The 16913-nt window shown below is 38.7% G+C and overlaps 2 protein-coding genes across 3 annotated transcripts; one reads left to right on the forward strand and one right to left on the reverse strand.

Moving 5' to 3' along the window:
- The first annotated feature begins 2031 nt into the window (after positions 1-2031).
- Positions 2032-4751, forward strand: LOC149597182 (putative phospholipase B-like 1). Of its 2 annotated transcripts, XM_089861180.1 has the most exons (10): positions 2032-2268; positions 2383-2626; positions 2692-2786; positions 2859-3165; positions 3374-3531; positions 3593-3685; positions 3772-3843; positions 3938-4090; positions 4271-4430; positions 4516-4751. In XM_089861180.1, the coding sequence occupies exons 1-10, from the start codon at positions 2060-2062 to the stop codon at positions 4681-4683; spliced, it is 1659 nt and encodes a 552-aa protein (XP_089717306.1). In that variant the 5' UTR covers positions 2032-2059; the 3' UTR covers positions 4684-4751. The 2 variants fall into 2 exon arrangements, with proteins under 2 accessions (XP_089717306.1, XP_089717307.1); XM_089861181.1 differs by lacking the exon at positions 3772-3843.
- A 1945-nt stretch (positions 4752-6696) lies between these two features.
- On the reverse strand, positions 6697-15997 carry LOC149597183 (USP6 N-terminal-like protein). Its single transcript, XM_089861162.1, has 11 exons — positions 15835-15997; positions 13953-14009; positions 13609-13762; positions 13293-13416; positions 13116-13223; positions 12943-13052; positions 12819-12867; positions 12617-12737; positions 12443-12542; positions 10076-10481; positions 6697-9080 (listed from the first exon to the last, which is right to left on the reverse strand). The coding sequence occupies exons 3-11, from the start codon at positions 13758-13760 to the stop codon at positions 8139-8141; spliced, it is 2112 nt and encodes a 703-aa protein (XP_089717288.1). The 5' UTR covers positions 13761-13762; positions 13953-14009; positions 15835-15997; the 3' UTR covers positions 6697-8138.
- Positions 15998-16913: the final 916 nt, after the last annotated feature.

Raw genomic sequence — 16913 nt, forward strand, 5'->3', positions numbered from 1 at the left:
TTGCCGGGGGGCCTGGCGATTATTATTCAAAAACTGCTGGGACCACTGGTCAGCTAGGTATATAGTTTAGAAAGCGAAAGGCGCGGACGCGGCGGAGCTCTATAACGCGTGACCCTCGTGTATCGGGACTCTTTTCAACTCTGCAAGCAAGCCCAAGCAAGCGACCAACCCCTGAGAAAATTTCCTCTCTCTCTCTCTTACAATCACTATGTCCGGGCTTTGCTCTGCTCGGACGAGGCTCACTTCGTTGCATTCTTCCCCCCTCTCTTATTATAACACTGAGTTGAAGTCCTTAGTCCTTGGTTTGTTTCATTTTGTTTTGTTTTCATCTTGGATTCTTATGTACAGGGTGTTCAATTTCATTTCAAAAAGAGCTCCATGGGTGATTATTGAACTTATGTACACGCAGTGGGATATGCATGGTTCTTCTATAGAGTGGTACTGACTGAGAGGGGAGGAACTATATAGGGATGTGACGTGACGCGTGACGTCAATATTGGTATAGTCTAAAGTGTAGGAGCTGAGCCGAGTCTAAATCAATCCTTTTAAAATTATGGCTAATTTCACTTTTAAATTTTTTTACAAACTTTTCAAACTTTGCACAATAATAACAAAGCTTATCTTACACATCGTAACTCTGGTTATTTTAGAGATACGGGGATGTCCTTTGAGTATGTTATAGTCCAATTTGTCCCCCATACAATCATACTAAAAACATACAGCTACAACAAACAGGGGCCGAGTAATAAAGCGAAATGTTCAAAAACATGCATAGGAATAGCATCACACCCAACTTTGGAGGCTCATAACTCTGGTTCTACCAGAGATACGGGGTTGTCCTTTGAGTATGTTATACTCCAATTTGTCCCCAATCCAACCATACTAAAAACTTTGGGCTACGACAAACAGGAGCCGAGTAATTAAGGAAAATGTTCGTCAACTTATGGTATCGTCTCACTTATTGTTATTAGGTCACTTATGATTTTTTAACAATAAACTTTGGAGGCTCGTAACTCTGGTTCTACTAGAGATACAGGGATGTCCTTTGAGTATGTTATAGTCCAATTTGTCCCCCATCAAACCATACTAAGAACTTAGGGCTACGACAAACAGGGGCCGAGTAATTAAGCAAAACGTAAACAAACAACCCCCCTCCATAGGAATAGCATTACACTAAACTTTGGAGGAGGCTCGTAACTCTGGAAAATTCAGGGAGGTATGTGGGGAAAAACCTAAAGAAATCTCAGGGAAATTTGTTTTCCAAAAATTGTATGAACCCTGGTCAAAAATTCAAGAGATTTGAAATAGTATTTTCTGAATTAGAAGTTATTACTGTCCGAGAAACGTGTTTCCTCCTACCAATGATAGAAGAGTATGTTAAAAGCTGCATGACGGCTTCGATTTTTCGACCGATAATACAAGATATAATTTTTTGAACACCGCGAGCATCTTAGGTACGACGAGTCGCGTCATCTAGGGGGCTATGGTTGCACCTAACATTTTTTTCAAGTCTCAATTGTTTTTTGACTATAGATCAAAGGGAACCGAATAATTGGCATAAATACATATAGATATATACGGTTTGAAAGTGAACTTTGCATCGAGTATACTACGAAAGCCATTCCCTTTGACCCCTAACCCCAATTTGATTTTGGTCTACTACGTCCATTTTCTCAAGAAAAACTTAATTAAAATTAAATTAACTTAATTTATATTAAATTGTACACCCAAAATTATAAGTAACTAACTGGATTCTTATTTGGGGGGGGGGGGCAAATTACACGTGGCTTCTCGCTAAAGGTCGTAAAAGGTCATTCATATAAAGACGCAAGAAAAGCAAATAAATAATTATAAACACGATTTGGATCAGTGCATTCTTTGCAAAAATAAATCTTACGCATCAAAATGTAAATGGCTTGTAATGTCTTTGGTTTCATAAACTAATACACAAAGTTAAGATAATGATTATCAATACTAGAAAACGCTTATGATTATCTAGATCGCCAGCTCATTCCTCTTAAAAACATCTCAAAGACGCGACGCGTTTCAAGTAGGCAAGATGCTCAGCCACAATTGGCATCGCAACGTTATTATACCCTTCCTCTTGGCGCTAAGTACCACCACCACAACCGTGGTCTTAGCTCAAGTACAGAAAGGATACGTCTACTTTAACCAAGACGATGGTTTCGTTTTTCAAACTAGAAAAATTAATGGTCCGCAAAAACCAGTCGCTTGGGGTCAATTCGAAGATAAAATCAATACAACTGGGTAAGGTTTCTTATAGTTTACAAGTACTTTGGGTGGATGTCCTTTAAGGAAGGGGGTCGGTTAATATTAATTACTTTGCGGTCATCGTACATGAATGACCTTGGTAATTCGCAGATGGTCGTATTTGGAGTTGACAACCAACCCGAATTTCGGGGACGCTGACCAGGCGTACGCCGCGGGTTTACTGGAAGGTCACCTGACCAGGAGATTGATTCATTACCGACTACTAAATGAAGTCGATGGTTATTGTAAAGGACGTGAAGATTATTGCAAAACCTTGGAAGTTTTTATGCGAGAAAATATGGATTACATGAAGAGGAACATCGCCGAAAAGTCAAATGAACCTTACTGGTATCAGGTACTTAAAAGCGACACCGGACATTCAAGTACTTTAGAATATAATACAGGTAGTTACATCTATAGGTTTCCCTAATTCTCGCGCAAGCCACTGGTATTGACGATGGTGTTAACAACGTCTCAGGGACCCCCAGACCAGAGTCCGAAGTTTCGGGCTCAATGTAAGCCTAATTATAGCATTACTTAATTGTTAATGAGCATTGCATACTAATTTGTCAATCCCGGGTATGCAGGTTCATGAACCTATTTGGGGATCTTTACGATTTGGAACTAGGGTTGAGTGAGAACCCACGGATGGTAATAGGTAGTGGCTCCTGTTCGGCTTTAATCAAAGTCCTAGCCAACAACAGCGACATTTACTTCGCCCATGACACGTGGAGCCAATACAAAACCATGTTAAGGGTCAACAAGAAATACACGCTTAATCTTAAGACGCACCAGGGAAGTACCGAGACAATTCCAGGTCGAACAGTGGCCTTTTCCGCCTATCCCGCTGGAATATTCTCTGGGGATGACTTTTACTTGATTTCCTCGGGATTGGTAAGTAATTAAAGGGACATGATCGAAGGATTTACACCATGCAGAAGGCTAGGTTACCTGGAGGACAAAAGCAGACGGGGTTCTGTCCTCAAGGTAGCCAAGTCTCCGGATATAAATGGTTCACATGAATCCTCCATGTGTGTAAACTACCTATTGAACTTAACCGGGGGTCTGGGGCGAGATTGTAATAACCTTCCATGACCTTCAGGCTGTCACCGAGACCACTAATTCCAATAACAACATGACATTGGCCAAGCAAATTAACCCTAACACCGTTTATGATTGGATTCGTAATGTGGTTGCTAACAGATTGGCCCGAAATGGACGCGAATGGACTAGACTCTTCAAAATTCATAACAGCGGAACGTAAGCCAAAAAATTCTCTAACCCAGAGATTAAGAAATCCCAATTAACTTAATTATTTAAGGTACAATAACCAATTCATGATTTTGGACTACAAGCTATTTAAACCGGGCAGACCTTTAACAAATGGCTTACTATGGATTGCGGAGCAAATGCCGTAAGAACCATTAATTAATTTAATTAATTAACCAGCCCACTAATGACCTTTGTTAATTAATTAATTAATGACGTCACCTACTTCAGGGGCTACATGATAACAGCGGACGTGACGCGCGTTTTAAAGTCGCAATCTTATTGGCCGAGTTACAACACTCCGTAATTATATAATTAATTAATTGTTCATTTCTGAGTTCATTTCAATTCAATTCAGTTCAGTTCAAAATAATAAATAAATTGCTTTCCGAAATAGATATTTTAAACAGATCTACAATGTCAGTGGGTTTCCTGATATGGCTAGAAAATACGGGGACTATTTTACGTATGAAAGAACACCAAGGGCACTGATCTTCAAAAGGGAACAGAGATCAATTGTCGATTTGGAATCAATGACCCGAGTCATGAGGTGGGTCCCCCCCGCTTTCATTTGACCCTAGTTGACCCCAATCGAACCTCACCATGCACTGACCTAAACCAATTCTAACCTAACATAACCTGACCTGAAATAAAACTGATGTGGGTTGAGGGTGGGAGGTATTACTTTGGGGTCAAACACAGCTTGACCTCTTTACTAATGTGGTTACAGGTTCAACAACTACACGACTGACCCCTTATCCAGATGCAACTGTACCCCACCCTACAGCGCGCAGAATGCCATCGCATCACGTGGCGATTTAAATGACCCCAATGGAGTATACCCCTTTGGTGCTTTAGGTCATAGGTCACACGGAGCTACCGATATGAAGGTTAACTATATAACCAAGTCTTAATTTCTTTGCAAATCTAGCCTACTTATTAAACACATTTCTTTCGATATATTTATATATATAGTTAACCAATTATAACATGTTTAAAAAATACCAATTCGTGGCTATAAGTGGACCAACTGATCAAGGCTTACCTCCTTTCCGATGGAGTACTTCCGGTTTGAGTGACTCGCATTTTGGACATCCGGATTTGTTCAATTTCAAACCCGTTGTTCATCGATGGAATCAATAAAACTGAAATAATAAACTTAATTGTAATTCAATGTTCAATAAAGATTTCACAAAGATATTAAAATTAAACGTGAATCAATAATAATATGTATACTGTAGCAGACGACAGACTAATTTCTTCCCGCTAACCCCAGATAAGCTAAGCCTAACTTCCGGCGATGGGTGAATAAGGTGGATTCAAATTATTTTAAGGTTCTTTCAATTCAAAGGACTTAATTAGTTCAAAACACGTGTAATTAAAAGTAATCTTACCATACGACACAATCTTCAGTTACAAAATCAAACGACATTTTAATTAAACAAAGGCCTAAAACGTTTTAACTTTAACTACAGAGGTACAACGCACAGCTACTCACGCCGGGATCCAGAATTGAAACTAACTGAACTAGCAGACTAGCTTTGCCCTTTCAACTCAGCACCACCCCCAAATATTAAAAAAAACCAAATTTAACAAGTAACCAGCGATCGGGGCGCCATTATAGTCGAAATTAGGAACTAATTAAGAAGAAAAATATATTAATTTAAAATTTTATTTATTTATTTATTTTCTTCAAGACTATTGTCACCCCATATTATTTCTCTATAGACCTTAATACAGTCAAAGATGGGGAGCTGCCACTGCCACTACTCTACAATAAAAAAAATAGGCGCAAAAAGTCGCAACACGTGACGTAGGATGCCAAAACAGGAAATTAGGTTCCCCACATACGTCATCTTACCTACTTGTGACAGTTACGAGATAGGCTCTTTATTAAGTTATACTACGGGACATAAAGTTATGTACGTTGCCATTAATCTATAATAAGCTTCAGGCGTAGAATGGGCCATTTCTTTCGAGTTCAAATAATACTTTACATGGAAAATGTCTTACCATTCCAAGAATGAAAGTCAATTTATAAATAAATTTACATTTCTTTACCAGAAAAATAAAATAATATTACGTTTTAAATAATTAAATAACACGATTTCAAATTCATGGAGGCTAGATTGTTGGTTGTAGCTCCAGTGTATTTTAGTCTCCTTGGTTTGGAAATGGAAGAACCGACCTCCCCTCCCCCCTCGCTTTAGCGCAGTTCAATTTTAATTATCTTTCACAAAAATACCCTTTTAAAAAATAAATCGGGGCCAATAATAATCGTCGCATATGGACTTTAAAAATATAATAGACCCCCGCCATCAAGTCCAGATGCTAGAGAAAGATAAAAAACCCCAGCAAAAATAGGGGACAAGCCTTTACTAAGCTCGGTGCGCGACCACGCCCCCTTTAACCATTAAGAACGCGACGCGTCACAAATCAAGTTTGGACGCTTGACAAGGGTCAGATTCCCTCAGTACAAAACTAAAGAGATCCCACTTACCCGATAAATAGTTCAGATCATAAGTAAATAACCCACTCCTTCCTTATAAGTTAGCCTCAATCAGTACTTACCTTACTCCGTGGATGGGAGGGGGTCAAAGTTCACAAACTAAAGAGATCCCACTTACCCGATAAAGAGTTCAGCTGTCATAATTAAATAACCCACTCCTTCCTTATAAGTTAGCATCAATCAGTACTTACCTTTCTCCGTGGATGGGAGGGGGTCAAAGTTCACAAACTAAAGAGATCTCACTTACCCGATAAATGGTTCAGATCATAAGTAAATAACCCACTCCTTCCTTATAAGTTAGCATCAACCAGTACTTACCTTTCTCCGGGGGATGTGAAGGGGTCAAAGTTCACAAACTAAAGACCCGATAAATGGTTCAGCTGTCATAAGTAAATAACCCACTCTCGTTATAAGTTAGCATCAACCAGTACTTACCTTTCTCCGTGGATGGGAGGGGGTCAAAGTTCACAAACTAAAGAGATCTCACTTACCCATAAATAGTTCAGATCATAAGTAAATAACCCACTCCTTCCTTATAAGTTAGCATCAACCAGTACTTACCGTACTCCGGGGATGTGGGAGGGGTCAAAGTTCACAAATAATGGATGACCTTAATAAATTAATAATAAATAAAATATGAATCAAAATACGAATAAATAAAATGACCTTTTATTTAGTTTCTTATTCTTTTTTTTCTTTAACAAAAAGGAACAAAAAAAATAATAATATAAAAATTTAGAAACCAACAAATCGGATTGAGGGGGGGGGAAGGGGGGGGGCGTGACTCAAGTACTATAATCCGTAATAATAAATTACATTTAAAATAATTATCGTAATTATTAATAATATTTATTTATTTTTCATTCATTTATTTATTTATTTGTTTGTTAGGTTTTTTCGTGTAAAAAATAATTTTGAGCAAAGGCATTGCGCGCGCCGTCGCCGGGTCAAAGGTCAATATATATTTACCTTTCTACTGTCCTACTACAAAGTTCAAGAAGCGCAGGCCGCCGCCGCGCATGCGCCATCATTTAAATAGCTTAAAAATAAAAAGAGTCAGGGAGAGCTGAGCTTTTGGGAAAAGGAAGGCACGGAGCAACGTAATAAATTTATTCCAAGGGGAGGGGGGGGGAGTATTTCCTTAACGCGCATGCGCAATCCTCACTGCAGTCTTATTATAAAGGGATACCGAAGCTCTCTCTCTCATACACACACAGTCGCCGCGTTAATTAATTAATTAAATAATTAATTTGTTAATTAAGTACCAGGTTTCTATACAAAGACCCGTTTATTGTTTTAAATAAAAGTTGGTTTTCGGGTCGTCCTTGGGGCCCCCAATTTTTTATAATACACATTATTTATTTATAATACATCACGGGTTGTTTGTTTGTTCCTTTATTTAATTTTTATCCTTTAACTTCCGTTTTGGGATTTTTTACTTCCGATTTTGGGATTTTTACTTCCGATTTTGGGATTTTTACTTCCGATTTTGGGATTTTTACTTCCGATTTTGGGATTTTTACTTCCGATTTTGGGATTTTTACTTCCGATTTTGGGATTTTTACTTCCGATTTTGGGATTTTTACTTCCGATTTTGGGATTTTTTTACTTCCGGTTTCGGGATTTTTTTACTTCCGGTTTCGGGATTTTTTTACTTCCGGTTTTGGGATTTTTTACTCCCGGTTTGTAATTTTTTACTCCCGGTTTGTAATTTTTTACTCCCGGTTTGTAATTTTTTACTCCCGGTTTGTAATTTTTTACTCCCGGTTTGTAATTTTTTTACTTCCGGTTTGTAATTTTTTTACTTCCGGTTTGTAATTTTTTTACTTCCGGTTTGTAATTTTTTACTTCCGGTTTGTAATTTTTTACTTCCGGTTTGTAATTTTTTTACTTCCGTTTTGGGATTTTTTACTTCCGATTTGTAATTTTTACTTCCGATTTGTAATTTTTACTTCCGATTTGTAATTTTTACTTCCGGTTTGTAATTTTTTACTTCCGGTTTGTAATTTTTTACTTCCGGTTTGTAATTTTTTACTTCCGGTTTTGGGATTTTTTACTTCCGGAAGCCACGGGGGGAGGGGGGGTTGGATTATAAGGAAGTAACGGGGGACTTCCCCCTTTGATTATCAGAATTTAGACGCGAATGTAAGGACGAATTGGGTAAGTCCACCCTGAGAGTGATTTTATTCGGATCGTCATCCTGATTGGTCGGGGTTAAGTCGCCATTTTGAGGGGAAGTGGAATTGGGCGAATAATAAGGGGTATTATTAACCCCTGGAGAAGTACGCGGGGGTAACGGAGGCGACGGGATATTGGAGGGGGCGGCGAAATTGGCCACATTGGAAAGGGCAGTCTCAATGGCCGATACCGCTTCGGTCCGATCACGATCATCGTCTTCAAGGTTGAGGCGGTGGTGATGGTTGTGGTTCTGGTTCTGGGGGGCAAATGGCACGTAAATACGCACGGCGTCGGGGGAACGCGCCGGTGAGGACTTAGGGGACACTCTCCTGGATACCGCGGCCGCGACACTCTCACTTTCATCCACGTTATCGTAAAGGGACAAGGAACGTTTCAAGTGAACGTTTAACGGAGACCCAGAGGCCGTGGCGGCGGAATCTTGGGTGGTGCTGCTACCACTATTGTTTAAGGGTCTTTGTTGTTGCGCTTGGGCAGACGACACCCCACTGGCTTTCGCGGCACGTCGCGTTAACGTCGTCGAAGGACTACTGAAGCCCGACAATGCCGATAAATCAGCCGCGGAAGTCTGCGATGTCTCCGCTAAGGAATTACGCGAACTTAATGGATCCACTATGGAACTACCTCCATCTTCTTCCACGTTACTAAGTAACGTATCCACCTCGGTTTGCTGCTGCTTCTTACGGGATCTCGCGTATCCGTTAGTGGCAACGCAACCACCCTCTAATTCCTCCTCCAACGTGGAGGAATCTTTTCGTTTCCAAATAGGGGACGATTGACCACCGCCACTACTGACGTTGTTACCCGTGGCGCTTCCGCCATTCAAAGACATCCCCTTTAAACGAGAATTACACCCCCACCCTTTTTAGAACGCCAGAAGAACGCCATGCCATCATCTCTCTCAATGGTGACGCGACAAACACCAACCAATCGCAGTTCAATAACGAAATAAAGATAGTGCATGCAAAATAAAACGGGCAAAGAAAAGACACTCTAGAAATGGTACGACTGGTCATCGTACATCTAAAAGAAGAGAAAGAAAAAAAGAAATGCCTATCTAGGCCTAAAAGATCCGTGGAAAGGCCTATCGAATTGATTTTGTTCAATTACAGTTTGACAAGCGTGAAATTAAAGGGGAGCAGGCAGGCAGCTAACTTAGGCCTAAATCCGGGGGTTTAAACCCCGCCCCCTTAACTTTCCTGGAATCGTCAAGTTCTTATTTTAAAGGGAATTCATACATTTACTAGGAATAATCGCGTACCCATCCATTTTCAATGTAACTACAGGCGGATTTGTGGGCGGAGTTATCTAGACTAATCATTACGTAACGTATGACGAATTTTACGGCGCGAATAGAGTGCTGTCAGTTGTGACGTCAGATCCAAGGTTAAACGTCACGAGTCTGCCTTTAGCAATGGGCGGCCATGACAGTTACCATTTTTTTCTTTATGGAAAACAGCATGGGTGACGTCACACCGGCGCTTCTGACAGCACTCTATTACTAATCTATAGCCTTGCGCCTACCAAGGATCTCGCGTTACTACCAACTTAAGCTAAGCAACCAAAGAAATAACAGTTATTAAAGACGTCATCATAATTATAAGCCACGTGACGCGAACGTAATTAGTTCTCAAGCAAAACCCGGATTCACAGAAATTAACATAAAGGAACAATTATTCTTAGTAACTATATGCATTCCTAATTAAAAGTATAGGGCTAAAAACACATTTGAAACGTTTTACTTCGTGCGCATGCGCGTAAAGAACCAAAAGAATTGAGGCAAGAAGTACTACAGTAGCAAGCAATGAAACAAGACTTAAAATGTCTTACCTGAGTCGTTATCTCTTTGTTCTTGGCATCCTCGGAGTCCATATGACATAGCAACAATCCAAAGGGTTTCTGAGGCAGTTCATTGGGTGGTTTCCCGGGTGGTAACTCCATTTTGGCCTTGCGCAATTCCTCCAGGGAAGACTGCAACGCGTCAACAGCGGCGTCGTCGTGGTACCCGAAATCGTGCTCCAACTTAACTTGCAGGAACTCGATCAGATCATCCATGTTCAACTTCAACAGCGTCTTCCTGTGCAATTTCATCAAGGTGTAGGACATGGCCGTCAAGATGACTTCGCCTTCCAGGACGTAAATGTCCCAAAGACGCAACGTCAACGTGAAGGGGACACGGTCCAGGAAGCATTGGAAGAACCATTTTAATGTGTACAAACTCGAATGGATATCGTACCTAAATAAACAAGTAAACAAACAAGACAACCAACACCTCTCCCTTTTAGTTGAAGTACTTAAAACGGAATGAATTAGGGACCCCAAGGTTAAGTAAGTACCTGTCCAACTCCCTTAAAAGGGAATGAATTACGGAATTAGGGACCCCAAGGTTCAGTAAGTACTTGTCCAACTCCCATAAAAGGGAATGAATTAGATACCCCAAGGTTAAGTAAGTACCTGTCCAACTCCCTTAAAAGGGAATGAATTACGGAATTAGGGACCCCAAGGTTCAGTAAGTACTTGTCCAACTCCCATAAAAGGGAATGAATTAGATACCCCAAGGTTAAGTAAGTACTTGTCCAACTCCCTTAAAGGGGAATGAGTTAGGGACCCTAAGGTTAAGTAAGTACTTGTGCGACTCCCTTAAAGGGAAATGAATTGGGGACCCCAAGGTTAAGTAAGTACTTGTCCAACTCCCTTAAAAGGGAATGAATTGGGGACCCCAAGGTTAAGTAAGTACTTATCCAACTCCCTTAAAAGGGAATGAATTAGGGACCCTAGGTTAAGTAAGTACTTGTCCAACTCCCTTAAAAGGGAATGAATTAGGGACCCTAGGTTAAGTAAGTACTTGTCCAACTCCCTTAAAAGGGAATGAATTAGGGGCCCCAAGGTTAAGTAAGTACTTGTCCAACTCCCTTAAAAGGGAATGAATTAGGGACCCCAAGGTTAAGTAAGTACTTGTCCAACTCCCTTAAAAGGGGGAATGAATTAGGGACCCCAAGGTTAAGTAAGTACTTGTCCAACTCCTTTAAAAGGGAATGAATCAGGGACCCCAAGGTTAAGTAAGTACTTGTCCAACTCCCTTAAAAGGGGGAATGAATTAGGGACCCCAAGGTTAAGTAAGTACTTGTCCAACTCCCTTAAAAGGGGAATGAATTAGGGACCCCAAGGTTAAGTATAAGTAAGTTACACAGGGTTGGCAAAAATCCGGATAATTTGAATAAAATCCAGACCAGTGGTTTTTATTGGAATAAACCGGATTTTATTGGATTTATCCGGATTTTTTAAAAACACGAGTCATTTTAGGTTTTTTTGAAGGCAAAGTACTTCTGTTTAGCTCTTATTTAAGCTTTGGGGCACTCCCCAACCGCTAGCCCTGGTTCCAATATAAAATCGTCTGCAAGTTTAACTGCTAAAATGTTTTCATGAAATCTATTTCTTTACCGAGTGCACGAGCCTAACATAAGCTCGGCTCCAGTGGATCCCTTGAAAGGGGACTTTCCTTCTAAACTCCGGGTTTGGCTTGGTAAAGGCTAGTGGGCGGGATTTATACATGCACGTATAAATCTCGCCCACAAATGCCTCTTACCTTTCCCAAGCCAAAACTGGACTACTGGAGTTCGTAAGGAAAGTCAACTTGTAGGGGATCAACAGGAACCACGCTCTGTTTTAAGTTCGAGTAATACTGGTAAAATATTGTAAGCTGTAACTGGACAGTAACTGGTAACATAACTATTAGTTTTATCATTTATAATAAATAATCTTTAGTTGTCGCTTCCTATACTTTTGCCTTGTTTCTGGTTGTATTTTAATTATTTTTATGGCACAAAATTGATTTTTCCCCATTCGTAATTAAGCCGGATATTTTAGGTGGATTTTTTTAAGTGGATTAATCCGGATTAAACCAGGTGGTTTAAACCGGACTGGATAGGTAGTTGCCAACCCTGAGTAAGTACTTGTCCAACAACCTTAAAAGGGAATGAATTAGGGACCCCAAGGTTAAGTAAGTACTTGTCCAACTCCCTTAAAGGGAATGAATTAGGGACCCCAAGGTTAAGTAAGTACTTGTCCAACTCCGTTTAAAGGGAATGAATTAGGGACCCCAAGGTTAAATAAGTACTTGTCCAACTACGTTTTAATTAAACTACTTAAAATGTTACAAGCAACGAATTAGGGATCGCGAGTTAAGTAAGTCCTTACTTGTCCAATTGTTTCTTTAACTTTGGTAGGAACTTGGCCAGAATTTTATCGTGATGTTGTTGAAAACGAACCAGCTTTGGGAATTGAGGAATAAAGAACCCTGGGATTGCAAAAGGACATAGAAAAGGTAATGAAAACGCGAAAATTACCTTAAAATAATTAATTACTAATTACCGTGCATGGCGTGTCTCTGGTCACTCATAAGAACGGACATGGCCCAAAATGCGTCCTCTTCATTCATAAACATGAGTAGAAGAGCGGCAATTTGGCTCATTCCTTGGCAATAACCAACTTCCTGCAAAAGACACGACGACACAAGTACACGCGCGTAAGTACTTAAATAGAACCGGGTTTTAAACTATGTCCTTGAACTCACGGTATTATAGACGGAGTACGCCGATAAAACGTGGAACAACGCTTGTTGTCTACAAGTTTACAACCCAAAAAAAGCTAATTAACTTAAGTACTCGCAACCCTCTTAAAGATTACACGCGTCTTACTTGACGCCATATCGTTCCCTGAACATGATGTGATTCCTGTAAGTTCGATTGACGTCCAAGTCAATTTGACGGATATCGGGGGACATCTTTCGAGCTTGCTTCAACATCTCCTACAATTACTTACCCTCGGTTAAAAATCAAGATATGTCACCCTATGACGCGATGTTTCTAACCTCGTATTTGCCCTCTTGTTCCAATTTGACTCTGGCCACGTCTAATAGACGACACCAGACTTCTCCTCGGACCGCGTTTGGAATTCCCTTATAGATACGTCTCCGTACCTGACAAGACAATTGTCCCCGACACACTTAGCGAGAGTTGAGACACCGATAAGAGTTGGTTCTAATTACCTTATCACCCGGATAATATTTTTCCCAATTCTTCAACATTTTTAACCATTTATTTAAACGTTCACTTTCAATTTCACGAACTTTGGCTTCGTGTGCCGTTAGTTTCTCTGGTAAATGATGGTCGCTATACCACCAAACATTTCAAAGAGATAAGCCACCCACCGATTGTTACTTAGGTTAACCATAAGTTCATAAGATATGTTATGTTCCATAGGTTTGTCACTGGTTACTGAAAGCTTGTTACGAAGTCAGTGGGGTAGGTCGGAACATATCATTTATAAACTTATGGTAGGTTAAATAATCAGGTTTAACTAACTGCAAAAAGCCGTATCTGTCTGTGACGTGATAGACTTCGAATTGGGGGTCTTCCCAGGGGTCAATTTCGGCCCGTTCTCGACCCAAACTATAATTGCGGATGATCAACTCGCGCTCCGCCAATGTGCGCTCCAACAATTCCCGTTCGTTCATCCCTTAACACACAAACGCGAGCGCATATTACAAGCTATACCCTAAAACCCATTTAGTGACCATTGGTCACCTTTGTCGAAGCGAGAATGATTCAACCCCTTTCAAAAGCTATTCTACAATTTAAATCAACTTAAAATGGTGGAATTCATTCTTTCTTCGTTATTAAAAGACATAAAAATAAGGATTATATACTGTTCAAGATGGTGGCAGGGCTGCCACGCCACTCTTTCAACACCTTAATGTTTCCGGCTACAATAAAATTACAATTAACTATAAATCACGTGTTTTATTAGACTAAATAATTAATTAACTAATAAATTCTCATTATTTAAATTTAAAAACAAAAATGTCTAAAAGAAAACGGAACAAAAACTACATCTACTACTACAACAACAACTACAACTACTAAACACAAATTTCAAAAAACCGCAACATCTCAATACTCAATAGCGCAAGAAAACCAAATTTACTCCAAAAAATAAGCCTAGATATTAACAGTGTCTAAAAGAAAACGGGACAAAAACTACATCTACTACAACAACAACGAACTACTACTACTACTACTTCGTCCCATATGAATGTAATAATAACCCATCAATTTACGACGGAACTAAAAACACAAATTTCAAAAAAACTGCAACATCTCAATACTCAATAGCGCAAGAAAACCAAATTTACTCCAAAAAATAAGCCTAACTTAGATATTAACAGTGTCTAAAAGAAAACCGGACAAAAACTACATCTACTACTACAACAACTACTACTACTACTACATCCCGTATGAATGTAATAATAACCCATCAATTTATGACGCGACTAAAAACACAAATTTCAAAAAAAAACCGCAACATCTCAATACTCAATAGCGCAAGAAAACCAAATTTACTCCAAAAAATATGCCTAACTTAGATATTAACAGTGTCTAAAAGAAAACGGGACAAAAACTACATCTACTACTACAACAACTACTACTACTACTACATCCCATATGAATGTAATAGTAACCCATCAATTTATGACGCGACTAAAAACACAAATTTCAAAAAACCGCAACATCTCAATACTCAATAGCGCAAGAAAACCAAATATACTCCAAAAAATTAAGCCTAACAGTGACATTTGACGTGGGTGTTAGTTTCTGTTTAGTGTTACTTTCCTCTCTTAAGAGTAAGAGATTTACATCGGGGTGGGCCACAGGAGGAGGAGACGTGGAGTGGAGAAGGGGGGGGGGGTAGATTTCAAAAAACACTTCTTCCTGGTACGTAAGAGGTAAAATTAAGAGAGGGGAAGCTACATTTTTGAAATTCCAGTGACATATTTCGCCCCAGGACACCACTGACCAAATTATATTTCTTAAATTAAAATTATCAGCTTAGTTTTAAAGGAGAAGATAAAATGGATGTTTATAACTCATTTAACATAATCTTTCATAATAAAGGTGTTTGTAGAAACTTAATTCAAGGTGCAATTGCGCTTTCTCTTAAGTTAATTTGGGGGAAATTCGGCGGCAATTCCCTGATTAAGATTTTAGCAATATTAAACTACACAGAGATAATGCTAAGTTAGGGTTGTCATTATTTGTACCTTTACTATTTATATATTGGTTAAAATGATTAAGGTAAATTCATCCTATATAGTTATTAAATTTTATGGGGAGAGTATAACTATATATATAATATAATATAATAGAGTTTAAATTAAGACCGGGTTAATGGTTTTAAATTTAAACATATTACATTTCTAGGGTTCGATAGCGGAAGGTTTCATTACATAGTTGGTCAAGTTTTGCTTTTTCTACTATTTTACACATTACAGACAACAATTTTTAGAGTTTTAAACCATAATTCGGTCTTAAAATGAACTAAATTTAAAATTAAATAGCGTAGGTTGTTATTTTCGAGCCCACACGACTACAAAAACGAGTAGGCAACCGTAACTTTAATATCATTATAGCAAAAAGCAATGGGAAATCGATCCAACTGTACATATAACTTGACCAAGGCTTAACAATTTAACGCGAACACGTACTTCTCTGGGTAAAATAAGCGACTAAAAACTTGATTTAAAGACTTACCCGATCCATATTTAGTTAATTCGGTCGAATTTCGATGTGTATTAATAACATTTCCTCAATTATTTACCGTTTTCTTTACCTTACCCGACCGACGGCGACAAAATTATCCACCGACACAACCCGTCCAAACTCCGAATGGAAGTTACGCCTCCCGATGACGTCAGACTGTCAAGTGACCTTTAATATTTTGCGTTCGTGACGTCACTTACCAGCGCCATTTTCAAATATTCAACTGACGTATGGATTCGCTAAAAAACAACAAATTAAACGCAACAAGACTGTTGTAAAGAATGAATTATTATATTTAATCATTTATTTATTAGTGCACAAATCCCAAAGAATAAAACAAAAAAACTTTCACCAAAACACAAAAATTAAATGAAAAACAAGGAAAAAAACAATTGTTTTTTTTTCCTAATGGAAACAAACAAACAAACTAAATTTCCCCCAAGACGGAAGAAAAAAACATCTATTTTGAATTTTTTTTTCCTTTTTCCAATTTATGTATTACCTTTTTTTTAATAAACCAATTTTAACAACGCGTTTTTATAGAAAATGGCGGCCATATTTGTTTTTTAGTTTTTTTTTCTCACACGCGAACAAGAACAAGACTTTTTAAAAATTACCCTGGTATTTTTTTAAGTTGTTTTTTTGTTTTTCACATTGAGACATTGACTTAATATATACAGTTTACAGACACTTACTACCCGCCAAAGATATCTTCTTTGTTGTTTTTTAAAATTGTATTTTATTTGAATTCATGTTTTTTTATTATTATTTCCATTTCTTTAAAAAAATATGATAGTGTCTCGTATTTTGTAAAGATTATTTTTTTTTAAACAGACGTACAAGCAAATACAAATATGGCCGCCATTTCCTATCATACCGTTTGTTTTTTTAAAAGCTGCCTCGACCCCGGACAACAAAAAACAACTATTTGTATTTTACTAATAAGAGGAACAATACCGTCAAGTATTTCTTGTCTCATACAAGCGCACTACTTTTTCGTATGAGGGTTATCATTACGTATTCATACGCCTTATATCAAGTGCGCTTGGCACATTTTGTTTTTTTTAAGA

This window comes from Phalangium opilio, unplaced genomic scaffold (assembly GCF_054372755.1).
Source record: "Phalangium opilio isolate 3A_F unplaced genomic scaffold, DU_Popi_V2 ptg000369l_1, whole genome shotgun sequence".
Lineage (NCBI taxonomy): Eukaryota > Metazoa > Arthropoda > Arachnida > Opiliones > Phalangiidae > Phalangium > Phalangium opilio.

What these genes read in the sequence shown, in the direction of transcription:
- LOC149597183 (XM_089861162.1), bottom strand. Translation starts at nt 13,760, where the DNA reads ATGAACGAACGGGAATTGTTGGAGCGCACATTGGCGGAGCGCGAGTTG. An exon ending in GACAGATACGGCTTTTTGCA is followed by an intron (nt 13,417 to 13,608) that starts GTTAGTTAAACC and finishes TTGGTGGTATAG; the next exon opens with CGACCATCATTTACCAGAGA. An exon ending in CCAGAGACACGCCATGCACG is followed by an intron (nt 12,543 to 12,616) that starts GTAATTAGTAAT and finishes TTGCAATCCCAG; the next exon opens with GGTTCTTTATTCCTCAATTC.
- LOC149597182 (XM_089861180.1), top strand. Translation starts at nt 2,060, where the DNA reads ATGCTCAGCCACAATTGGCATCGCAACGTTATTATACCCTTCCTCTTG. An exon ending in TGGATTGCGGAGCAAATGCC is followed by an intron (nt 3,686 to 3,771) that starts GTAAGAACCATT and finishes CACCTACTTCAG; the next exon opens with GGGCTACATGATAACAGCGG. An exon ending in TCAATGACCCGAGTCATGAG is followed by an intron (nt 4,091 to 4,270) that starts GTGGGTCCCCCC and finishes ATGTGGTTACAG; the next exon opens with GTTCAACAACTACACGACTG.